General features: G+C 35.7%; 1 protein-coding gene across 1 annotated transcript in view; it reads right to left on the reverse strand.

Moving 5' to 3' along the window:
- ADGRB3 (adhesion G protein-coupled receptor B3) overlaps positions 1-24,947 on the reverse strand; it is an 888,617-nt gene extending 863,670 nt beyond the window's left edge. Inside the window, exons 1-3 of the mRNA XM_078155299.1 lie at positions 23,904-24,947; positions 22,223-22,399; positions 20,356-21,127 (exon numbers count right to left, since the gene is read on the reverse strand). Of these exons, the coding sequence (XP_078011425.1) occupies positions 20,356-21,112 (757 nt within the window). The 5' untranslated portion in view covers positions 21,113-21,127; positions 22,223-22,399; positions 23,904-24,947. The remainder of the gene's footprint in view (positions 1-20,355; positions 21,128-22,222; positions 22,400-23,903) is intronic.
- Between the last annotated feature and the right edge of the window lie 1,291 nt (positions 24,948-26,238).

Raw genomic sequence — 26,238 nt, forward strand, 5'->3', positions numbered from 1 at the left:
CACTCAAGCACTGTGAATCTATGGTCAAGATTGAGGAAAAATCATTTAAAATGATAATGGATAGAAGGGCCTAGGCTAGACTAATTTCCTAGACAGCTCTGGGCACTAAAAAGCAGGTAGTAGAGCAGGCAGAGACATGATTGGTCAAAAAACAAACATAATTAACAAAGATATTGGGGTATGGTGTTACAGAAAATAAGAAAGTACAATAAGTTTTAGAAAATCCATATCTAAGATATAGAACTCTAATTCTGGAAAATTTAAAAGGATTAAACCAGAGGGGAAAGTAGGGGGGAGATTAGCCGGATTAAAGAAGTGAATTCCAATGGTAGAGAGCTTCTGCAAAGAGAAATTGTTTCACAGAGACTTAATGGAACAAGGAGATGAACATTGCAATGCACATGGAAAATAATATCATTACACACAGAGTTCAGTAATTGGAAAACCAGTATATTAGAAAAATGAAGTTTAAATGAATAGTTTTCATTTTACCTTCGGTATTTTACAGGATCATTTGAAAACAACCACCTTTTGATCCTATTTAATCCATCAAAGAATCTCTTAATTACCCTGATTATTTCTCTGTGGGAGAGGAGGACCTAGTGAAACTGCAAACAAAATACCCTTTTAATTCTTTGTGGGGAATGAGAAGGTAGGGAAGGAGAACATACAGGTAAAAAAAAAAAAGTTAAGAATTTTTTCCCCTGCTGATTGACATATAAGAGCTAAAATAGATTTCTAAACTACATAACTTGATGATTACTTATAGAATTTTAATTTAGCCAGTACTGAGGTGATGTGTTCATATTATAAACTCAAGCAATATTTGTGATATTATATTTAGGGCAATAAAATGGAAATTTCATTTTCAATAATTCCCATTTAAATAGAAACTGTGTTCCATTTAGAACTCGCTAGAGTCAGAAAGTGATATTAGATCCCTTTGGGATCTAACATAAACAAGGCATTTCAAATGAACAAAAAATTCTCCCTATAATCATCAGAGATGTTAAAAACAAATTGTAATCCAAATAGGACATTCATAAAGCCTTTCAGGAAATATAAAGAGTATTTCTCTACCTTTTAGAACTGATTGCCTTTTTCAATTTTTACAAAGAATTTAAAATCGTAAATTTCAATTTCAGAAATGACTAGTGTATTCATAGTTTTTTAAAGTTGGATAAAGCCTTGGAAATCATCTAATAATCTCATTTTACAGAAGAAGTCACTGAATCCCGAAAAATATGTAGCAAGTTGTTCAAGTTCACACAGCTAATAAGTATCAAAGCTGACCTTTTACTCTGGCTCTCAGATCCAAAGACAAGTTGCTTTTTACTGCATCTATACAATACTATAGTATACCTATACTACATACCTATATTATACTTCACAACGCTTTCTCATTCTTGATACCAAAAAAAGCAATATTCTATAGCCAAGGTAGGGATTAATTTATTAAGATTTTAAAGAATTTTCACATAAACTATGTTTTTTTTGCTACTTTTGTCTCATTCCTAAACTTTAGCAAGAAAGCATTAAATTGAACTGAAACTTTTAAAAAGAACCAGAATCTACACCTTAATAGTGAGCTAGAGTAAACTATTGAAAAATGTTTAGTTTTTAAAATTTCATATATATGTATATACTGGGGGTTATACTGCTCATTAATTAGTGTGTGTTCCTCCACCAAATGAATTGTACAGTTCCTCAGAGTTAACTCAACACTATTAAAAACCTGTACTCATTAACAAGACCTCAGACAAAGAAATACAATTTCCACCTCAGGATAAGAAACCAACCTATTCCTATTTGAAGTAAAGGTGAAAATATCATGACTTCATCATTTAACATTTAATAACTCATTATCAAGAAACTCTGGTTTAGATATGACCTAAATTCTCTACAATTTTGTTCAGATAGTTTTATCTTCTTCAACTATGCCATTAATTTCCTGATTTTTAGCATCCTGTTTCTATCCATTTCTATTTACTTCTTGACATTCTGTCCATCTGGCCATCCATTACAAACTGTATATCCTCTCCAAGTCATAAATGGCTACTTACTTTCTTCTAAACCTCAGTGACTCCTTTGGGTTTATTCTTTCCCCCTTTGAATTCTAAAGAGGGTTTGCTGTGTGGAATGTCTAGGTCTTAATTATGTCTCCTTTTCAAATTAGAAGTCTAATGGGAAGAGAAAAGGGAAATTGGTAGGAGAAATAGCCCTACACAAAACCACTCTAACTACATATTGTAGAGAAAGTAAAGAGCAATTATACCCCAGAAGGGGCAGCTAGGTGGCACAGCGGATAAAGCATTGGGCTTGGAATCAGGATAAATAATCTTTACAAGTTCAAATCCAGCCTCAGATACTAGCTGTGTGATTTTGGGCAAATCACTTAATCTGTTTGCCTGAGTTCCTCATCTGGAAAAGGTAATGACAAACTGCTTCAGTATTTTGCCTAGAAAACCCCAAAATGGGGTATTGGAAAGTCAAACAGCAGCAACAAATCTTCACCCATACTCACTAAATTCATGTATGAAGATGAAAGTTCACAATAGTCTTCTTTGCTTTCAAAGCCCTCATGGAAAAAGAGTAATTCTTTTTTTTGGGGGGGTTGGGCAGTGAGGGTTAAGTGACTTGCCCAGGGTCACACAGCTAGTAAGTGTTATGTGTCTGAGGCAGGATTTGAACTCAGGTCCTCCTGAATCCAGGGCCTGTGCTCTATCCACTGAGCCATGTAGCTACTCCCAATAAGAGTAAATCTTAATATATCACCCCACCTTCCCAAATGAAGATGCAAATAAATTATGATTATATACATAACTGCATAAGGAGATTGGCAAAATGAATGACCTGCTTGGAAAAATATGTAGTATTCTAAAAGAAATATCATGTATATTTTTGTGTAGTGATTTGGTTAGGTCTTAAGATGGAAGTCGTATTGTTTAACCACTCAGATTCAAGATATTCTGTGTATCTCTACTCCAAAAAGTCAAGTTCATGAGACCCCAATAATCTGTATTCTTTGAATAGTTATCCAGAGTACAAGGCTATTACTGAACTAGCAGAGTATGAACAGCACTAACAAAACAGTCTTTCATAAAACTGGGGCATATTTTTCCACAAATATAGTCAATTCACATCATCTATTATGTACTAGGTATTGTGCTAAGCAAAAAATAAAATAAAACTAAGTAAAAGATAGTTTCTTCTCTCAAACAGCTCACAATGTGATGGAAAGGTAACATATAAATAAACAGGAAAAATTAGGAAATAATCAAAAAAAAATTGCATTAGCATTTAGGGGAATCAGGAAATACAGCCTGCGTCAGTGGGAAAAACCAGCATACATATTTAGTGCACTAGAATAGGACTTCAATAATTTTTCTTTTCTCAAGGTATCCTCATGCTACTCTTCCTAGGCACTGAGTATCTGTTAATTAGGTCTTTGGCTTTCTGCTGAGTGCAGTATCTCCTAAGGGGAAGGTTGTTTTGATGGTACAAGCTGCTGTTGATGATTGGGGTGGAGGGAGAAAAGAGGAACACCTTAATGCCCCTCTTTCTCAGAGAGAGAGAGAGAGAGATGAGAGAGAGAGAGAGATGTGTGTGTGTGTGTGTGTGTGTGTGTGTGTGTGTGACAGAGAGAGAGACAGAGAGAGAGAGAGAGAGAGAGAGAGAGAGAGAGAGAGAGAGAGAGAGAGAGAAAGGAAAGGTGAAGAATAATTCCTTCTCAAGAGTTAAGTTCTGCCTCCATAGCTTGTTCTTTCCTCCAATAGCGCAGATGGCTCCCACCTGTCCAGGAATGGGAGGCGTGGAGAGGAGGAAAAAAAAATCACCCAATTCATGTTACACATTGATGTTATCAATAGTCTTGACAAACAGAAAGCAAAACATATCTCCCAGTGCCTCAGTGAATCTTTTAGCAGCCTTCACCAATATCCCTCCTCACTATATAGACATGTTGTCAAACACACAGCAAACAATAAAAGAGGAATGTTGCTTTTAAAGTTTATAATACTCCGGTCAGGACCATCTCCAGTCTTCCAGATCTATTGCTTGCTACTGGACCCAGAGGATTCCAGAGGAGAAGGTGAGGGGTGACTTTGCATGGCCCTCCCTCACTTAATTCAATTCACTTTCAAGTCATAGCATCACCTTGCTGATGTCAAACAACAACAACAATACTCAGTCTCTTAATATATAGGTATGTGAAGAAAGAATCTGAAAATATATTAGTGCAGCCCTAATTATGCGGGAGGTTCTATAGGAAATACATTAATTTTCAGTTGCATTATTCCAGGGAGGATGAGGGAAATGAAAATAGGGAGAGGAAAACAACTAGGAGAGATAGAGTAAGGGGAAAGGAGAAGGGAATTAACATTTATATTGTGCCTATAATGTGCCAGGGACTTAGCACAGTCGCTAAGCACTTTACAAATTTTATCTCATTTGATTCTCACAAATCTCTGAGAAGCAGATGCTGTTATTTCTTATTTTGCAGATGAGAAAACTCAGGTTGTCAGAGGTTAAGTGACTTGCCCAGGGTCATGTGTCTAGTGTTGAGGCCAGATTTGAATTCAGGAGAGAGAAGAAAGGGGAGAAGGAGGAGGAAGAAGAAGAAAAGAAGAGTGGAGGGAAAGATTTAAGTCAAAAGACTATGCTACCTATAAAAGACTTAAACTTGAGTCATCAGTTTTTATTAAGAAAAGAAAAAAAGTTTAAATTAAAACTCTTATAATAATGCTTATTTTTAAAACTGGTAAATCAATGAATAAATTTGAAAAAAAATATCAGTGTAACACTATTAAACTAATAGAAACAATTTCTCATTAATAAATAATACATTGATAAATACTGAAGAGCAAATCTGAGTAATTAAAATAAACTTCCAATGACTTGCTTGTGTCAAATAAAAATCCTCAAGTCAAGTGTTAACAACTTTCCCCAGAAAACCAGTAATATAGATTCATCATGAATAAAAATATCAAAAATCCAATAATATTCCAATACTTGCTCCTTTGGTGGCATAGTAGATATAGCTCCAGTCCAAAGTCAGGAAGACCTAAGTTAAGTTCAAATCTGGCCTCAGACACTTACTAGCTGTATAATTCCAGGCAAGTTATTTAACCTCTGCTTGGCTCAATTTCCTCATCTATAAAATAGGGATAATAACAGAACCTACCTGACCGGGTTGCTGTGAGAACCAAAAATGCATGTAAAGTGCTTATCACAGGGCTTGACACACAGTAAGCACTGTATGAATTTGGGCTATTGTTGTTATTATTATTCATTTTTCCTCCAAGGTCAATAATGTCCTTCATTCTGTTTTTATGAAAAATGTAACCAATGAGTCAGATGATAGCTGAATCAAGAAAGATGACATTTTAATAAAGGTACGTGTAAAGCCCTGTACTTGATTTGAAAAAAAAATATTAAATCCACTAGAATACAGGCTCAATATAAATGAGTCCAGAGCATATCATGAAAAAAAGGCAAAATGTGTCTTGGTTTTTTTCAACTTTTTTTCAGTCATGTCTGACTCTTCATGACCCCATTTAGGGTTTTCTTGGCAAAGATGCAGGAGTGCTTTTCCATTTCCTTCTCCAGCTCATTTCACAGATGTGGAAACTGAGGCAAATAGGGTTAAGTTACTTGTCACACAGCTAGTAAGTGTCTGAGGACCCATAGTACTCTCATTCGCTCATACAACCCCTAACATACATTGATACATTTAAGCACTTCTTGAGGAAGGTGACCAGTCTGATCAAGGGACTTGATGTTTCAGTGAAAAGAACTGAGAAGATTAGAGGACACTTGGAAACAAGATTTCAAGGAGCACATAATGGTGTCTCTTAGTATTTGCAAGACTGACATAGATTTAAAGCTGCAAATGGTCATAATCCAAGGCCCCAATTGTACGGATAAAGAAAGCGAAACCCAAAGAGGTAAATAATTTTCCCAAGGTTGCCCAATAAAGGGAAGAGTTAGGAATCAACACCAGAGAGGGGTATGGTAGGAAGTGCATTGGATTTGGTGTCAAAGCACCTGAGTTTGATTGTCTGCTCTATATCTGCTACTTACATGGCCTCAGGCAAACTAACCTTTTCAGGTCCTAATTTCCTCCTTTGTGAAATGAGGGGGTTGGACCAAGTCATCTTCTAAGATCCTGTCCAAATTTAGCAGCCTTCCTACTATACAATACACAAAAGAAATTAGATTTTGTTTATTTTTATATATTTTTATATTTTTGTTTATTTACCCAAAGGCAAAAACTAGTACATATGGATAAAAGGTACAGAAAGGCATATTTTAGACCAATAAAAGGAAAAAAAACTTTCAATATAATGAAGTGTACAATGAACTACTTCATGAGATAGTGTTTCCCATTGCTAGAAGTCTTTAAATAAAAGTTATATGACTTCTTATAAGTGCTATTGTAGAAAGAACTCTTGCTTAAGATTGGGATTGGACTAAATGAGGAATGGGGTCCTTTGCTGCTATTAGATTCTGCAATTCCTAACTACTGGTGAGCATGATTAGGAATTCATTTGGAGATATCTAACCAATTCGCATCCCAAATTATAACCTTCAGGGAATCCAGATGGAAACTATTGATTTAAGAAAAAGTCTAGATGTTTAAAAAGGTATTTTGCTACAATATTAAAATGTATAACAACAAAGCCTATATCTGTTAATTGGGATGAGAAATTCCTCACCTATGTATTTTCTCAAGATAAGATCCCTGTAAAAATAGATATAATAATTGATTAATTTATCCGATACCACTCCAAAATATATGTTATTGGTCCTCTGAGTTACAGAAACCAAGGCCTGCCAAATAGTACTGACCACAAGCTAACCTATCTACAGAAGCATTCGACCTCCCACAGTTGCCAAAATAAACTGCAGTTTTTCAGCCTCCATTAAAGAGGTAGAGTTAAAAGCTGGTCATGGTACATAGAACCTTTATATCCAAAAGTACTTACTTTTCTATCATAAGAATTGTTTGTTTGGAATACTGGGAATATAGCATTTTTCCCAAAGCAAACAAAATACACATACATATTTGTTATTTATTTTTTATTCAAAATATTTATAAAAACAATTTTATTCCATGTAAATTAACAATTTAAAAAAATGAAGAAAAGTAACATTTTATTGAAGTAATTTTTCCCTTTTCCTTCTTGCATCTACCATGCTCACTTCCTAAACAGATAGCCAAAAACCAATAAATAAAAATATTTTTTCTTGAACTCATAAGAATATTCTAATGTGTGACAAGAGACAAAAAAGAAAAGGGAGATATTTTTAATCTGTAACTGAAATATTAATTTTAATTTCATCCTGGATAGAATACTTTGTATTTTGGTGGATTTCTTATATCATTCATTTTGGCACTCTTTTGTCCTACAAAGATCAAAACTCATTCATATTTTCATCTTGTAGGATTATTGTTAACAATTTCCCAAATATCCTCCAGAGAAAATAACCCAACTTGATAGAAGCTATTTTCCTGTTCTTTTTTAATACCTCTACAATGCCAGTGTACCCCTTGGTGTGTCCATCTGTTAAATTTCTCAGTCTTGATACATGAATTTTTATCCACTTCTCATATGAAAATCATTGATTTTAATATATTATACCCCCTTATAGCCAACATATGGTTCTCTAGTGCCCTTTAAGTTATTTATGATCAAAATTTTCTGTACTTTATGACGTTTGATGATTTAGATATATACCATAATAAGTAGAGTGCTTTTTAAAAAAAAAAGATTTTAAGAGTATTAAGTAGGCAGGATTGAAAATAATTCCCAAATTTGATTTTCCCAACCTTCATCTCAATTCTAGATGTGGTTTGTTGTTCATTTTCAGCACCATCCAAGATATTCATATTAATGAATTAAATCAGTAGGCTGCCAACTAGCTATAGGCTACAGACCCCAAGGATGGATGGTTACACTAATCTTCAGTCTGCAATGGATTTCATTGAATACATTCTTAGTATTATAGAATCCTCCTTTTTCTTTGGATTTTATACAGGGCATTTTCCATAAAACTGATATATTTTATGAGCACGTATCTCCCAATTTAACAACATCTTTTATATCAATATTTGGATTGATTTTGGAAGTTATCTCTTCAGTCAAATCTGTCAGAGTTTCATAGATTTTTTTTTAACATATAGGGGGTCAAATACTTGCTTACAATCAATAAATAATAAACACGATGGGGCTTAATATTTCATTCATCTCTCAGTCAACTGTGTGATCTGAAAAAATGTTGTCTGATATAGAACAGTATCCAAAGAGGGCTTCCTACTTTCTTCTCATGTTATATCAAGAATACTACTGATTTACAGCAAATACTATAAATATTTTGTGTTTGATAATGATGACAAAACTGATATTTGGGCCAGTTATTTTTGATAGCTTATCATTCACTTTTGTTGTTAGTTGTTTAAAAAAAAAGATTATCTGATTTTTTCCATTATTTAGAAATTTTCCAACTCTATGTGTTCCTCCAACTCATATGCTACTAGTTCCTCATTCATTTTATGTAGAGTATAGAAAGTCAAATTCTCATTATCCTTATAATTACTATAAAAACTCCATTTTTAATTTGACAGAATATCTTAAAAGGAATTAAAACAAATGAATAATATTTTCTCTTTTTATTGAATTGGCAGAAGAATTAAACTGATACCATTCGTCAAACAAAATTTCCCTGAGTTTAAAAATGAAACTATCAACTTGTTACTAAATTGGTGCTTTTGAAATAAATAAAAATGTGTTTTGAGGCAATGTTTTTGTTTTTGTTAAAAGAATTTGGTGTTCTATTTCCTGATCATTTCAAAGCATCTTGTCTATCAATCTGTAAAAGAACAGTATGCATATCAACCATAACATATTATATGGATGTATCAACATGAAAATTAGTACTCTTTGTGTTCTCAATCATTATAGATTGTACTAGGTCATCTTTCTGATACCTTCTTAAGCTAAAATCTGAGACCTAAATAATCTCTTTGCTCTTCATCCTGTGAGAAGAGCCAGATAGTTATTGACATGCCCATTTTTTAGATGAGGAACCTAGGAATGAAAATGTTGTGACTTGCCCAGTCACATATTTTTTTTTTTAATCATCAAAAGCAAGGCTAGAACTTGGATCATTTTGCTCATTGTCCATCTAGTTATCTTTCCATTATATGGTATGAAAAATTGTATTATCTTACATAATCTATACTTGAAAGCATTCCATTAATGTTATTTTTCAAATTAAATTTCAAAATTTAAACTTTATTATGGAGTCTGAAATAAAGGTTAAAGAAGGGGCAGGAAACTTATTTGCCTATACCCTGTAAGTAATCATGTCCAAATTGGATTTTAACATTTCATTCCCAATTGATTTATTTTGATGGATTAGTCATGCTTATATAAATACGTATTTTTTCAGTGCTACCATTTTTATCTAATAAAAATTAATATACGTGTTCAGAATCTTGAGACTTTAGGTCAAATACCACAAATTCCTTAACATGTCTGACCAAACAAAAAGACAATGAAGACAATAGAAGGCATTCTTAATAATTAATTTCTACAATCCTCAGTCTTGGAAGGTTATAATGAAAAAGATTTAGAAAATCATGAATTAATTCAAAAAGACAATAAAGATTTAGGTTAACGCAGAATACTGAAAGTGTCTTTGAAACAATTGGAAAGAAAAGTGGACATTTCCATAAGTAAAATATTTTATATCTAAGATATATTCATACTCTACTATAATTATGAAAGTTATGATATCAATTATTCATTTTAAAAAATTATCCTTCATAAAGGATTACTAGCAAAAATTATAAAATATCCACAATTTAAAATGCTCCAATAAAATACTATTCTGCCTAAAATACATAGGAAAGTTAGTTCATTGTGAGTTTTGTCAAGTATTAACTATATTAACTTATATGCAGAGAGTAGTTCAGCAGAATGAAAACTGAATTTGGAGTCAGAAGGCATGGGCTTGGATCTTGGATCTGCTCCTTATCCTGTCTGACACTGGATCAGAGACTCCTTGAACATCCTCAGTTCCCTGATTTTTAAAATGAGAGAACCGAACTAAATGACCTCTAAGGTCATCAAGCTCTAAATCTATGATTTCCTATAACACTTTAAGATTTATAAAGTACTGTCTTTCCTATGTAGGTTGTTCAAATTATTTCCATTTTACAAATGAAGAAGATAGGGTTCAGAAAATTTAAAGAACTCACCCAAGATTACACAATTATTAAGTACTAGAGCCAGGATTTAATCAGGCTTTCAGATTCCAGCTCTCTTTCCATAATACTCAGTTGCTTCCAACATGTTTTAAAAATGAACCCAAGAGCATTCACCAGGACTATTTTTTAAGCTGTTGATTTTCACCAAATACCATTTGTGCCAACTGCATACTTCCTTTTGTTCTGTATCTTTAAGATTTTTATTCATTCAATTAAGGAAATATCTTACAAATTTCATATTCCCATGGGTTCTCTGTCAGTCTCATTCTCACACTTTTTGTCTTTCTCATACACTGTCTCTCTTACATCATTTCCACTGTCTTTTTATGTGTCTCTTTCTGCCTCTCTCCCCACCCCTATTCTCAGCAAAAGGAAAAGATTCTATATCCACAAAATCTCTCATCTCTTATGCTTGTTCTATATTCACTGTCCCCATCCTAGATGAGGTTCTCATTTGCCTCTGTATATACTATTGCAATGATTTCTAACCTATCTCCTTACTTCTATTCTTTCTAGTCAGTTAACAAGCATTTATTAAGTACCTACTGTGTACCAGGCATTGTGCTAACCACTAGTATACCAAAAAAATGCACAAGTAGTTTGTGCTCTCAAGAAATCACATTCTAACGGGGAAGACAACATGCAAACAATTGTGTACAAACATGAAAGATATAAGACAAATTGGAGGTGATCTCCAAGGAAGGCATTAGCATTTCTTATCTATTATCCAACTTTTAGACTGTTGCCCAAATAATCTTCCTAGAGTAAAGGTCTGGCATTACTCTTCTGCTCAGAAAGCTTCAGTGGCTCCCCCTGTTTTTCTACATAAAATAATAACTTCTTAGTAGGACATTAAAGTCTTCTATCATATGTCTTAAACCTGCCATTCCAGGATTGTGTAATATATAGTTCTTGATTCTTTCTGCTCCCTAATCTCAACTTGTCCTTTCCTGTTTCTTCATCTTTGATCATGAAATGAATAACACTCCTGAATGTGAAATGGTTTCATAGCCTTGGTTAATGAAATCTTCCAATATTTTCAAGGCCCTGATCAAGTTACACCTTTTCCACAAAGATTTTCCTGACTTTCTATTTATAAAACAGCTCTCTCTCCTTGAATTATTTATGCCACTTTGGACCTATCCTTCATAGTTATATTATAATTTATCATATATTTATCTGAACATTTCTCTTATTTCTCTCATTTGTTGGCAAGCTCCTTTAGATCAGGGATTGTGTCTTTGCATACTTTATAATAAGAGCTAACATTTACATAGTACTTATTATGTGCCAGGCACTGTACTAAGTGCTTTACAATTATTATCTCATTTAATTCTTATAATAAGCATGGGAGCTAGGTGCTATTATTATCCTCATTTTCCAGGTCAGAAAACTGAAGCAAACAGAGGATAAGTGACTTGCCCAGGGTCACACAGCTGGTAAGTGTTTGAAGCTGAATTTGAACTCCTATCATGACTAGAGACCATGCACTCTAAATACTGTACCACCTATCCTCCCTAACATGCTGCACTATATCTAGTAGGGTCTCACAAATTTTTTAAAACACAGAAAATTAAATTTGGAAGTATTCAGTGTCAGGAAAAAATATACAAAAACATTAAAGAAGCTTTGCAAACATTTTAAAATCACTAAGCCTGCAAAAATCCAATTTGATTTATAAATTAACATTAGCTGCACACTTATTTGCTAAAGGCACTTTGTCCTTTCCAAATCAGTGTCCTCTTTCTATTCCAATACAAAAGTTCATGCTCATATGCCAAGCACTAATGTATTTAAGAATATCTTCTACAGGATAGAGACAGTATATTTGTACAAGTTGAAGTACCAGCTCCACTGTCTGGCATGAAAGGTTATCCATAATCTTGTTTAACCTATCTATCGAGCCTTAACTATTTATTACATCACTTCCCATACTTTATCTTCCAGCCAGATGGAACCACCTGCTCTTCTAGGAATCTGAGATGCTCTTTCTTGGCTATGCTGTACCACAGGGCATCTTTCAACCCTCTAATAAACTTCTTCCTCATCTACACCTCTCAGAATCCTTATCATACCTTCAAGGCTCAGCAAGTATTGCTTCCTTTAGGGGCCCCTTCCTGATACTCTAAGGTCATAGTGTTTTCTCTTTCCTCAAATATTTCTGGAATATTTTCCTTGGATCCCTTTTTGTCCACTTTTACTCTTAACCTTTTATTATACTCATCTATGTAAATGTCACATCCCCCTCATTGGAATGCATTCTTGAAGTCTTTTTTCCCCTTTTTTTATCCCCTATAATACTGTGCCTTACACATAGCAAACACTGAATAAATGTTTATTGCATATAATATTGAATTTGTCAAAGTTTTTAAAAAATATTCATTATGTTCATTGCTCATATACAATGTCAAGTGTTAATTTTCGTGGCTACTGCTAAGGCATTTTCAGTGTTGCCCAAAGGAAAACTACTGGCATTGCTGATTTATTTGCTATTTTCTTGTTTAGGTGAATTGTATATTAATACGTGACATCTAAAAAGAACAACTCAACATGATGCAAGATAATTTTCCTACTCTTTTAAGAAAATTATTAGTTTGTAAACTATGAACACTTAACCGTTATTACCACTTTTTCAAACATATCTCAAACCTATTTTGAACTTGGTTTACAATTCTTCATACACACACATACACACATACATATATACATATTAGAATATACATATATACATGAATTTTAAAAATGTTTAACTTTATTTCAATATAATTTGTTCCCTTTGTAGTCCAATGTGTTTTATTTTATATATTCACAAACATTATTCTGAAGAAGGGGCTACTGGCTTCACCAGACAGCAAAAGGGATACGTGACAGACCAAAAAAGCTTAAGAATCACTAATCTAAGCACAAAGAGTATCATAACCTTAATGGGCTACACTCACATATTATATATACAAATATATGTATGTATATATGAATATACATATATAGTTAACAATGCAAATATTTATTAGTGGATTTCTTCAATTATTGCTTAATTAAATAAATAACATTTAAAAATAAACAATGCCATTTAAATTTCATATTTTAAAAGCATGAATTTTTAATTTAGATTCTTCTATAATGAACAGAGTTTATAGAATGAATTATCACAAAATTGACCTTAATTTAAAAAAATAAAATGGAATTATTTTGAAATGATCATGATTTTCCTGTAGCTGGTATATAATTAAAAAACAGTTGCAAGTGGACTTAGTATCAGTCTAGCCTATCAAGACAAGGGAAAATTACCATGTTCCAGAATTCCAATTTATCTTTCTCCCTGAACTACTTATTGTTATACTTATCTTCATAAAGGAATTATACTCTATGTGTGCACAAGTTTTGTCCACTTTGGAACACTTATATTGGTAAATGTTTGCAAACTTCATCTTTAAAAAAGATTAAATGTAGTTCACAGAAGCTCAAATTATTTGTATAGAAGTTGCTATCTCCAAAAATATTGATTAATAATGAAATTATTTTTATATCTAATTATAACAAATAGATATATGTTTCAGGTTGAATTTCAAATGGTATGCTAAGTTAAAAATCCTAGGATTACTTCGATAAGAAAACTGGTCAGAACCACATTAACTTTAATTATTATCAAAAGCTTTTCAGATATGGACACATAGTAAAATTAAGAATAAAAGAGTAAAATGGTGATGCCAGTTTAACTATCTTTAAAATAACCTATCACCATATAATCAATGTTTGGGTTTTTTTCATGCCCTCTATGAAGACAGTCTAAGGTCTGAAATATATAACATTTTAACTAGCAAAAAGGAGAAAAAAATTACCTTTTATCCTCTCCTTTCTTCCTCCCCTTCCATCATTGTAAATTCATAGTTCATGTTCAAGGTCCCTACACTTCTAAATCCTATGATCCTTTCATCTTAAGAGTAGATAATAGAAAGACTGAACCATACATCCTTTTCCTGTTCTCCCTATAAGAGATTCTATGTACCTGTTCCATGCTGTCTGAAAGCTGTGGAGCAAGATTTTAATTTTTTTTATGTCATGTCTTTTTTTTTTCTCAAGACTCAAATTTGTCATACTCAATTCAATAAACACAGTTAAGTGTATAGTTTAGCGCTTTATGTTAAGGATACAAAGATACCTTCAAGGAACTAACAAGTCAATAATATATACTCTATATGATACATAATACACTATATATAGTGTTTGTGTTTATACATTATACGTGTGTGTGTGTGTGTGTGTGTGTGTGTGTTTACTTCATAGGCTGACATTCAAATCTAATGAGGAATACCCAGGCTGAGTGGACCTCAGGAAATTCAGACTGTTACAGGGTAGTATTCAAAGTTCTTCCAGCCTATAACAATCACCTATAATCACCTCCCCATCCCTACCCAGGGTTGTCATGTAAATAAATGGAAGTTTAAATTAAGCATTTCACTCAGAAGCATCTTAGGTCAGTATTCCTTTTGATTTGTAAATGGTTGTGTCCACAGGTGTCTAAATGGCCTGTTTCAAAGACTATGATATCATTAAAAAACTGAAATGAATGTTTTATATAAAGTTACAAAATGTTTCTCAGTAGTTTCCTTTCTGCATTTTGGATCATACTAAGTATTTTGTATAATCTATAACCCTAAATAGCAATTAGATGATATGAAGTATTTCATAGAGGCTAGTGAGCCAGCCTCTGAATGAAATGAAACTGGATCTACGACCTCCCTCTGGCACATACTAGCTGTCCTTCATTCTTAGAATTCTCTCCAGATTCAATTCTGCCTCCTGGCTTTCCCTTGTTTGCTTGTTTGTTTGTTTGTTTTTTCCCAAATCTTGGCTAAAATTCCACCTTCTGCAAGAAACTTTTCCCATTTCCCCTTAATGCTAGTGCCTTTCCTCTATGATTATCATCAATTTATCCTCTATTTATCTTGATTGCATATAATTGTTGTATGATGTCTCTCCCATTTGGTTGGGGCCTCATTGAAAACAGGGACTCTTTTTGCTTTTCTTTGTATCCCCAGAACTTAGGATAGTGCCGAGCACACAGTAGGCACTTAATAAATGCTTGATGACTTAACTTACTTTGTGTCAATGAGCAAGTCATTTAATTTCTCAATGCCACAGGCTATTCCTTAGAACAATGAGTTAGAGAAAGAGCAACTATTTGCATCACTGGCTGTATTTTTCACACTGGGAGTGTGCAAGTGGGAGTATGGAAGTTCCCACAAGGAAGAAATTACAGGTCTGGAACACACTATTCCCTCTAAAAAAAAATTCAATTGAACATTAGGTAAAAATAAATGATCTGAACAAAAAAAGTATAAAGGTTGTCAACGAAAGACCCCTGACCAAAATAAAACTCAAAAGGAGGCTTTTTCAGACTATGTTTTTTTGATTTCTTTGAATGGAACTTATTCATATCTATCTCTCTTATATCCTATACTTTTTTTCAGTATAGAGAAGGAAGCTGTGCTGGGTGAAAAAGGAGAAAGAAAGGTAGGAATGGACAGGAAACCTGACAGACGTTGAATGCACACATTATGTGTACGCATATGTTTATCCATATAGCGATACCTATATACATAGATATAGATATATAGATATAGATATATCTGGAGGGTAACACATAGAACAAACAATATACACACCTGTGTAGGCCTCTTACTTACACTCTTTATGTAGTCTGCCATGCATGTGTGTGAGTATAAATATATATATATATATATATATATATATATATATATATATACACACACACATACATAGATATGTGTGTGTACATACACATATATACATACATTGCATGTGTTTATATAGATGAACACATACACATGTATATACATATACATGCACACATATATATCTCAGGGATGGCAAGAGAAATATGTCCAATTATTCTGGAATTGAATGGGATGCAAATAGACACCTATTTCAATTTCCCTTTATGCTGGGAGCTTTTTATAAAGCAGACAGGGGTGTATTAGGTCCTAGGAGTCTGAAATTTAGAGTTGTAAAGGAACAAATGAGGAAATTGAGGCCCAAAGAGGTTAAGTCATTTGCCAAGGTCACATGCAGGTAGCAGAAGCTGGATTCCAAATAAGATCCTCTGACTCAAAATCCAGTTCTCTAAATTTATACTCTTATTAATTTTGACCTCCATTCTCCCAGTACATTTTTCTTCTGTACAACCTAGTTTATTTGCTCTTTCAAAATTAAAATTCTGAAGTAGTAATAATGAAGTGTCATGGGAAAGCTTTGTTGTATTGATCTTATTCATCTTTAAAAAGATAATGTTCTCTATAATGTAGGCATGAGTATTAAAAATGGAGAAAGCACTTCTGTATCAGTATTTCATTTCATATGTCAGTTTTGAATACTAAATTAACTAATTTCATTTGTGCATCTTTTTAGCCAAATTCCCTAATTCTATAAATGATTTTAGTATAAGACATACCTGAATAACATGAGGAGAACATTACAAAGAAGAAAAGACCTTATGTCATTGAGTCACACAGCTTAAATTATTTCATGTAAAGAAAAAAAATCTGGGTTCCAAAATATACATGCCAGACAGAAATTCTAAATTATGAGTTAAAGACAATTTGAAAACTATATAAACACATCAGTTCCTTAACAATGCCTTTGTAGAATGATTCTTAATAATTCATAACACAAGTTTTTTTTTAATTCTCAGGTTCATTTTAACAAATAATGAGTTTTCATTTCATTACTAATCAGATATGCAAACAGTTATTAGGTCAAGACATTTAAAAATAATTCTAGTAAAAATCTGGTCTCAGAACAGATATCATATTCCCTCAAGAGAATACTTGATATCTTTGGTTTAAAAAAGACTTTGGTACCCAAAAAACAAAATTCATATTCTATTGTTGGTTTGGTTTTGAATTTGCATAAGATTTGCAAAAAAGAGGAAAAGAAAGAAAATTACACCTTCTAAATGTGAATGTTTCATTAAAACAGATCTACCTCTGCAATGTGTTGTTACTGACCCTTGACATGATAACATAGATGTCCCTTAGTCATTGTATGCTTTGTGCACTGTATGTGAAATAGTTATTCAGTTGGATATAAAGACCATCAGTGTTTACTAAAAGTAGAAAGCTATACAAAACTGATTATTTAATCCATGTATCATTCATTATCTTGACTTGTAATTCTGAAGAAGATAAAATATATCAAGGTAAAATAAAAAGATTGATGGCTTGAGGTTTCAATTTTCTAAAAATTATGAATTACATTATTATTCTGTGAAGATAATTTGGTAAAAATTAAGCCATAAATGATAATAGAAAACAAAAATAAGAAGATATGGATTCACCTCTGGTTGGAATAGAATTAACTCATTCCTCTATAAATTTCTTTATTGGTTGTTAACTATTAGAAATATATTTCGAACATGATTTAACTTTTTAAGTCAATCTGACTTTCCCCTCTCCTTAGGTTTCTTCTGTAGCAACTAATGAAGTCTCCTCTCAGACTGGTGTGAAAAGCATAGCACATAACCTTTTAACAAATCACTTACAAAACACAATAGCTCATAAGTTTATTATAAGTGCATTATTGTTCAGTGTTTACTCTGATTCAGATAACCTAAAAAGGTTAAAGAAGGCTTAAGGCCTAAATTTAGAGGATACTGTAGTTGTTCATTGATCCAAAATAAGTTTCTGCCCCAAAACAGTTAAGTTAAATTATTCAATTCTCTTATCATATTACTTGTGGAACACCACCACTGCTGTTTTCATGGAAGCATTCCCTGCCCATTTTTTCCAGCTCATTATACAGAAAGAACAGAAATTATCAGTCTCGTAGCCATGGACTAATTGAATTATTCATTTATTTAAAAAGTTAAGTCAAATTAGTATACTTCCTCTAATGCTGAACTACCTTGATTCATGCCTCTTGATCATGACCAATATATTCTTTGTAAATCATGCTTTCTGTATATGGAGCAACTTTTCTTGTCAACTGCCTTTCAAGAGGATTAGCATGAAGAAAATAGACTTGTGACTTTTCATTATCTTTAGGAGTGGATTAAAGTATGGCAATTTGGACCTATTGATAAATATGGACTTCTGGTTTTTATTTAGGAACTCTGACACTTTTTTTCTTTTAATTGACTAATTGTCTTATGAAGAGAGATTCTACCAATGCATTTCGTGTGTGTGTGTGTGTGTGTGTGTATGTGTGTATGTGTGTGTGTGTGTGTGTGTGTGTGTGTGTGTGTGAGTGTGTGTGGTAGCTTCTTTTCTAAGGGACACTAATTAGTTTTAAATGGTGTTAAATGCCATCCCTGCAGTTGCTATTGCTTCTCTGGGAATTTTACCAGAGAAAAGAACTCCTGTAATTTAAAATCACTTTGTTTTCTTCATTCACAGTTATTAGTGAAACAACGACCTGTAGAACTCTTAAAGTCTTCCCTGCACACACACACCCCACACTGTCCATTAGTCTGGATGGCTACCAAGCACATCTCCTTCACCAGCTCCATCTCCCTTCAGCAATTCCCATCCCCCAAATAGCTTGAAGCAAGTTCAGCTTTTCCTCTCACAAAGCCTTGGCTGGCCTTAAAGGAAATTCTCTTAACAACGTGTCAATTTTATATTGGCCACAAAGACAACTTCTGTTTGGGGGGAGGGGAGGAAAGAGGGACTGGAGCTTGGCTGTCCCTTTCCACAGACAAGGATCTTTGTGGCAATCAGAAAACATTTCCTGAATAAAAAATCAACACACTCTCTCCCCTTGCATGGTGGGGGAGCAGGCACAAACATATAATATCACTCCCCTCACAGAGATGAAATGCATCCAGTAACTTCCCAATTGGGAAATCTATTTTCTTCTCTCCTGTCCTTGAGACCCCCTGTCCCCCACCCTCCAAATCATTTGTTAAACATAATCCACAGCTTCAAAATCTCTATGTAGTGCCCCTGGTAGGAATTGGAAGAATGCTGTAACTCACTTCAGCACTTTATCTCCTCCCCCTGCATTTCCCTTATACTCTGCCTTTCCAAATAGCCCATCTCTTTCTTTGTGCTGATCAACAGGGGATCAGAAGCGAGGGCAGAAATCCTTTGCAGTAGACCTAATAAGAGTCTGCTAGTTCACACACCATAACAATAACCCTTCTAACTAAAAGTCCACTGGGGGAAGTAGGACAATTAATTTGCAAGTATGGTTTAGTTGAGTCTCTCCCCTCCCACCCATCCCTCTGCTCCCAATAGCATGTGACTTCACAGCCATTGCGACACAGTGAGCTTGTGCTTCCAGTTGAGTTCCCAAGTGGATCTCTCCTTAAGGACCAGACAGTATGTGGGGTTTATGATGCAAAGCATCTCAAATAAAATCATAGATCTGTGCCATTGCTTCTCCTGCTTTGATTTTCAAGATTGACAGAGAATTCACTATTGAATTTGTATCTTTTTAGTTATTTTGTCTTATCTTTGTAACTTTTTTCTTTTTCTGTTTTTTTTTTGGGGGGGGTTGGGGAGAAAGAGAACCTGAACACCAAAAAGAACAGGATCAGATTTTTTCACTGCAGATATATTTCAAGGGATTCTGCATCTTCCTTCATTCCTTGCTTCCTCTCTCCACCTACCTCCTAGACAGTTCCCAAGCCAAGATTACCATTTGGCTTCCAACCTGTGACTCTCTCGTGGCCAAACTGCAAACTCAAGGAAGGGCTTAGTACTGGTATCTGCTCTCCTGTATGTGCACAGGCAAGAACAAATACATCTGAAAGAGCTTGTCAAGCTTAAGGCATCTCTCACTCATTTCAGTCCCAAGTGCCTTCAAAAGTCTCTGTGGGTATGTTTCATTCTAATCAAATTTGCTCACACTCCCACCTCCATGATTCCCAGATCTCAAATCAATAAAGATCTTTTTCTTGGTGCTAGACTCAAATCATTGAATCCAACCAAATACAGCAGAAATACAAGATGGAGTAAGATGACCTAGACTAGGTATGAAAATCTTTTATAAGTTTTCTAAGCATCTTCCTTCTCACTCCATGACCCTGAACCCTCAAACCCTGTTTCCTCTGTACTTACCTTCTTTTGGTGGGCGCTTCGCTTCCCTGGTAAGATTGCAGACCTGGGTAGTTTGCAGCTCCTGGGTTAGGCAGCCCTCCGTCTGCTCATTGAGGGGAAGCACCACATTATTTAACAACATCAGGGACTGGTCATCTATTCCCCATTCCCCTAAATGCTGAGGACAGGTGCATTTTGTGTACATGATCCCACAGGACTCCGTTCTCCCGTTTTCGGATTTTAAGCAGCTCTCCAGCCAAGTGCATAATACATGGCAACCAAACTGGCTTGGGCTCACCTTGTTCAATACCAAAAACTCAAAAAAAGATTTTTCGTCTTCATCCACTTTTTTCTGTAATCCTGGAAATTCGATTGGATATACCCGACGTATTTGAATAAAATTTTTATCATACTGTAGAAATACAAAAGCATTCTTGGAATCGCAGAGTTGCATTATAGAATGGTTATTTTTTAAAAGATCCTTTATTTTTTCATGGGAAAAATGGTCAAACTGATAAGCCAAGAGAGAAAAGTTAGAGCAGCTGAAGTCCTTTTTGGAAAATTTCAGGTAAATACTATATTTGGTTGGATCTGGGTTTTCCAGCGTCCAAGTGCAGTTTGTAAAGTTTTTTGGAAACATTTCACTTACAGAATACGATCCATAAATGACTCCCTTCACCAACGTGGAACACCAGAAGTCTTGGGCAGCATTAAATCCAAACATAACCAGGAAATAGGTGGAAAATATATAAATCAGCAGATTACGAACAGCCTTCATCCTATGTCATTTGGCCTGTAAAAATGGGGATGAAATTATAATGCAAAGGTAATTCTGCACGCATTGAAAAAGACACTTCTTCCAATATTGCGGCCAGCTGTTTTCAAGATTTCAGTTAAAACCCTTTACAAAAAGAAGGGCAGGTAATTTTTATTTTATAACGCAAGGAAATTGTTCGATGCTGTGTGAACAGCGCCACCACGTGGCCATTCACAATGGTCCAATTCCCTAAATTCGAATTAAAAATAAGATATAATAGATCGTTAATAGGAATGTCCTTACTCATCGAGCAGCTATCCCTGTCAGTAAATTATAAAACTACAAAATTAAAATAAATCCTATAGATTTCACAAAGTGTCACTACAGGGCAATTTTAAGACATTTAAAAAATCAGTTAACATGCTTCACCCCCCACCCCAAACTGTGCATGGAAATATATCATCTCACATAATCTAATCTAAAAATTTAGGAACAGATGTTATTAAATTATCTCCTTAATATTAAATGTTCAAAGTTATTGTGATGAGTTACAGCCACAATTTTAAAATGCACAAATTATTATTTGTTGCAGATGGAACATTATCTCCCATATGTCTACATGCCTTTGCAGGACCACCTGGTATACAAAGGTCTCTGTAATGATAAATTCCTGTGAGACAAAATAAGTAGCAATCTATATTCTTAAAATTTTGTAAATATTATCTGGGAAAGGCATAAATAGGTAGATACATAGAGGGAAATTATTTGACATGCCCCTGAAAACCAGAATTTAAAGACATTCATTTCAATGTGACATTCCCTCTTGAGATACATAAAGTAGATCACTGTATTAGTTTCTATATCTAAAGGCAATGTCAATGAAAAATCCCAGAACCACAGCAATGAACTGGATTCAGGATTTTAATTGCTTTTTAAAATTAGTACTTTTATCTAGACTTTACTACAATTTGAACATTTGTGCATGACAGATGAAAGACATTTTAGATTTTTCTATCTTAGCACATTGCAGGTATTGAATGGATTCCTTCCCAGTAATGGCCCCAAACCCCTCCTGTTTTGTTGTTGTTTTACCTTGACTTTTCATGATATAGCAACCTTGGTTATATTTACCTCTGTATGTTGTTATCCAAAAATAACTTGAATGTTTTCAGCTTTAACCTTTAAGAAGTTTTTGCTTTTTTTCTTTAAAAAATGACTGACACTTCGTTTTCCAGTTAGTGTCTGGGCTGAGAAAAGTGATGCCAAGTTAATTTTAAAAGTCTTTAGACTGCAGCCTTTTCCGCTGTTCTGTAAACAGAAACAGACAGACACAGAGGCAGTTAGAGTTTTGAATCTTGGCTTTACCTAGGTTCTTCTCTCCCAACCGAAAGAAAAAAAAAGCTTCTTCCTTCCCATTGCATAACACACCAAGGCGCGCGCGCGCGCGCGCGCGTACACACACACACACACACACACACACACACACACACACACACACACACACACACACGACAGATTGAAGTCCCTGAAGAGATCTCTGAGCTTTTCAGATTATAATTTAAACTCTTAGTCTTGACATGGGTAATGCAGAACCAACTCTAAACCTCTTTATAGTTGCAGTTTAAGATAACACCAGAACTGCCAGAGCTGTCAAAAACACTGGCTCCTCTGTTTCCTCCCAAACATATAGCCCAGTGAATAATACAATTTTTTTTCTTGATGAAGTGAAGTTATAGAACATCTAGACGATTAAAAAAGGAAGAAAGTTAATGGAAATTCTGAGAATAATCTCCTTCTCTCCATGTAGCACTTTGCAGGCAATGCAGGTCTGCGCAGTGTTCTACAGGATAGAGTGTAGGCGTTGAAAGCCAATGTGACAATAAGTGTCTAAATTAGGAATTCCAACCATGAAAAACGATTCATTTTATAATCTGCAACTCAAAAAGAGGTCTTCTTTCTCTTCCAAATGAAACCTCCCGACTTTTTCTTCCACATAATACGCCGGAGTCCATGTCTGCAGTGCTTTGCTCATCTTGAATTAGAAAACCTGGCAAAACAGCCCTGATTTCACTTCAGCGTTTGCTCAGGCGAGCTCCCTGAAAAGACTGTTCTTGATTTTTAAAAGCCTCAGTACACAAAATCTCATTTTGTCCTTAATGCCAGTAAAAGAATAACTGAGATGGCCTCTAGGAAGGACTGCAGGGTCAATTAAAACACCTGCTTCTCCTCTTTGAGAAATAACGAAGGAAAGTGTGTGGGGGGGGGGCTGGTCAGAGAATCTTAAGATTAGGTCATTTATTTATTTAGTTAGTGATCTCCTGCTGAAAAGCAAATGGGCATTTAGTTGAGCTATGTAAAACTGATTTTCTAGGTGACACTGTAGTTTTGTTGAACATAGACGGCGCCATCACTCCACTCATTTTTTCCCCACTATAAGACCCACTGACTTCCCTCATCTTAACTTCCTATTAACCTAAAATTCCCCCCCTTCATAAAATTACCCCAATCACACACAAACGTCAGATTTTCTGTCTCTCTGGAAATGACTCCCAATGAAGCAGATCTTTCGCAAAACACACTTCTCTAACTTTTCAACTGCGGCGTATGAGTAAATGCAGAGAAATATTTTTGGGGGGAGGGGGAGGATATTAGGTGAGGGGGGCTGTTTTTGTTTGTTTTCCCCTCACCCCCAGCCTCTCAACCCGCCAGTAAAAGCATCTCCTGTCGCTCCCTCCCAATATCCCAGGCTCTAAAGTCTGTAGCAATAATCCCTGGTAATGGGCATGGAGAATGAATACCCCAGACCCCTTACCTTCCACTCCGAAAGCTGAGGGAGGCTATTTCTCTAAGAGCCTAGCACAGGCACACGTCCCAACAACAGAGATGGAGAGACTCCCCTTCTGGCCGAATCACCGTTGCCCATTTTCCCCGACTTAGGCTCCAAAACCAAGATTAAAAAAAAAAAGGAAAAGAAAAGAAAAAAGAAAAGAAAGAAAGAAAAGCACATTCACAAGAAGGAAAGGGGCAAAAAAAAAAAGGAGAGGGAAACAGAGGACACCCCCAGCGAGCCCAGAGGTTGGCGCCGTGTCCAACTCAATCCAACCTCCCAAACGGAGAACGGAGGGGGTGGGAAAGCCCAAGTCGAGAACTGCAAGGGGAAAAAAAAAATTGGAACTGGCTTAAGAGCAACGATTTGTTTGACCAAATCTAACCCAACAGCCCGAGTAGCCAAAATGCCAAGGAAACGCAGAGGCGAGAACTCTAAGCGCTGGAGCTGCTGCTTAGGCGGGTTTGTTGGGTTGGTGTGGTTTTATTGGTATAAGATTAACAGGCTTATTCTTGTTCCTCTTTTCTCCCTCCTCCTTTTCCTCCTCCCCCCTCAGGTACTGATGGAGGGACAGCGATTAGGAAAAAAAAATCCTTGGCTGATGATGTTGGAAAGCTGTTTGAATGCCGAGTGAGGAGGGAGTCGAGAGAGGGAGAGGGAGAGAGATAGTAAAGCTCTGTCTGTGTGTGCGCGCGCGCTCGAGCTCTCCTCTCCCTCTCTTGTGTGTGTATGAGTGTGTGTGTGTGCGTGCGTGTGTGCGCGCGTGTATGTGTGTGCCCGCGCACGCGCACGTGGAATCCCGCTTTCCTCCAGTGTCTCAGGGTGCGCGCGCGCGTTAGAGTGCGCTGCGCTCTCCTCTCTAGCATGGGTGCGCTTGGTTGCTCTCCCCAAGCTCGCTGTGCGCTTCCGCAGGCGCTGCTCTCTCCTTCTTTAGTGCTGTCTGTGGTGTTTGTGAGTGTGTGCCAGTGTGCTTGTGTGGTGTGTGTGTGTGTGTGTGTGTGTGTGTGTGTGTGAGAGAGAGAGAGAGAGAGAGAGAGAGAGAGAGAGAGAGAGAGAGAGAGAGAGAGATGGAGAGATGGAATAGGGAGGCGGGAGTGGGGCGCTAAGTGGAGGCGGTAGAGAACTGGGAGGCGGGAAAGGAGAGAGAGGGAGACAGCCAGAGGGACTCCAGTGTGCTCCAACAGGCCTGCACGTCACGGCTACTCAAAACTGAGCACGTCCGTCCTGCAAACGTTAGTTTCTGCGTCTGGGAGGTTTTTCCAGCCTCAGTTCCCACCGAGAGGGACTGGTTGCGACCGACTGTAAGAGAAACTCTGAGATTGGGATTGAAAGAAGGGGGCGGGAAAGGGGGATAGGGGTGCGGGTAATGGGAGGAGAAAAAAGAGGAAGGTAGGGGGAAGAAGTAAATCGAGCACTTGATCTTCTCCCTCTCTTAGAAAAAAAACCTGTCGCAGCCCCGAGAGCTGTCAATTGAGCCCTACGATACGGATTAATTGATACAGTACTCTGAGGAGAGTAGCTTCCAAACTGCTGCCTGTCCCTGACTGGAACAATAGCAGTTTTTTCAGTGAGACTGCAATTAACATCTTATTTGTCCTGGCTAGATAACAGGTTTGTTCTGATCACAGCTTGGGCTCCCCAGCCTTGGACATCTTGCATTGCTCACTGCATGGCAATGGGATCATAGCTATGGGCTCGGAACTTTTTTTTTTAATTTATATTTCTTATTCTTTTTCAAGTTACCCTAGTAACGGGTCTGGGGTGGGGAAGGAAGTGGGAGGAAGAGGAGGAGAGAGTATGGTAAATGCATCAAATGTCTAGATTATGCTTGGTGGGTGGGGGAGTTATTTCCGTTGTTTTTTGCCACCAGTTCAGCTTGCTTGCCGAAATATTTGATGGAATAACTCTAAATAGATGCTGCAAAAGGCTAGTAGCCTCCTGGTTTTTTTTTTCTGCCTCCAAACTCAGTTTGTAGTTTCCAAAACAAACGCTAGAGTATCTTAACGATGAATTTGGGAGGGAATTAAAAAAAAAAGTAATGGAATCATCAGCAGAAGAAAGCTGCGTCTTAGCTTCAGGTGGAGTTAAATAAAACAATTTTCATTCATTTCCTCTTTCCTGATTTCCCCCCCTTTTCTTTTCTCCTTTGATTATCCCTCTTCCTTGTGCAGACTAGGCAATTGGAACAGCCTTTAGAAGGCGGGTCAAGAAAAAAAAAAGTGTCCTGGATCTCTCTCCAAGCAAATTGTTTGGGATACTATAATTTGGGTTTTGCCCCCTAATGAATATTAACATCCCACATAGCCACCTTCTATGGCTA

Source organism: Phascolarctos cinereus, unplaced genomic scaffold (genome assembly GCF_003287225.1).
Source record: "Phascolarctos cinereus isolate Bilbo 61053 unplaced genomic scaffold, phaCin_HiC Scaffold_5;HRSCAF=322, whole genome shotgun sequence".
Classification (NCBI taxonomy): Eukaryota; Metazoa; Chordata; class Mammalia; order Diprotodontia; family Phascolarctidae; genus Phascolarctos; species Phascolarctos cinereus.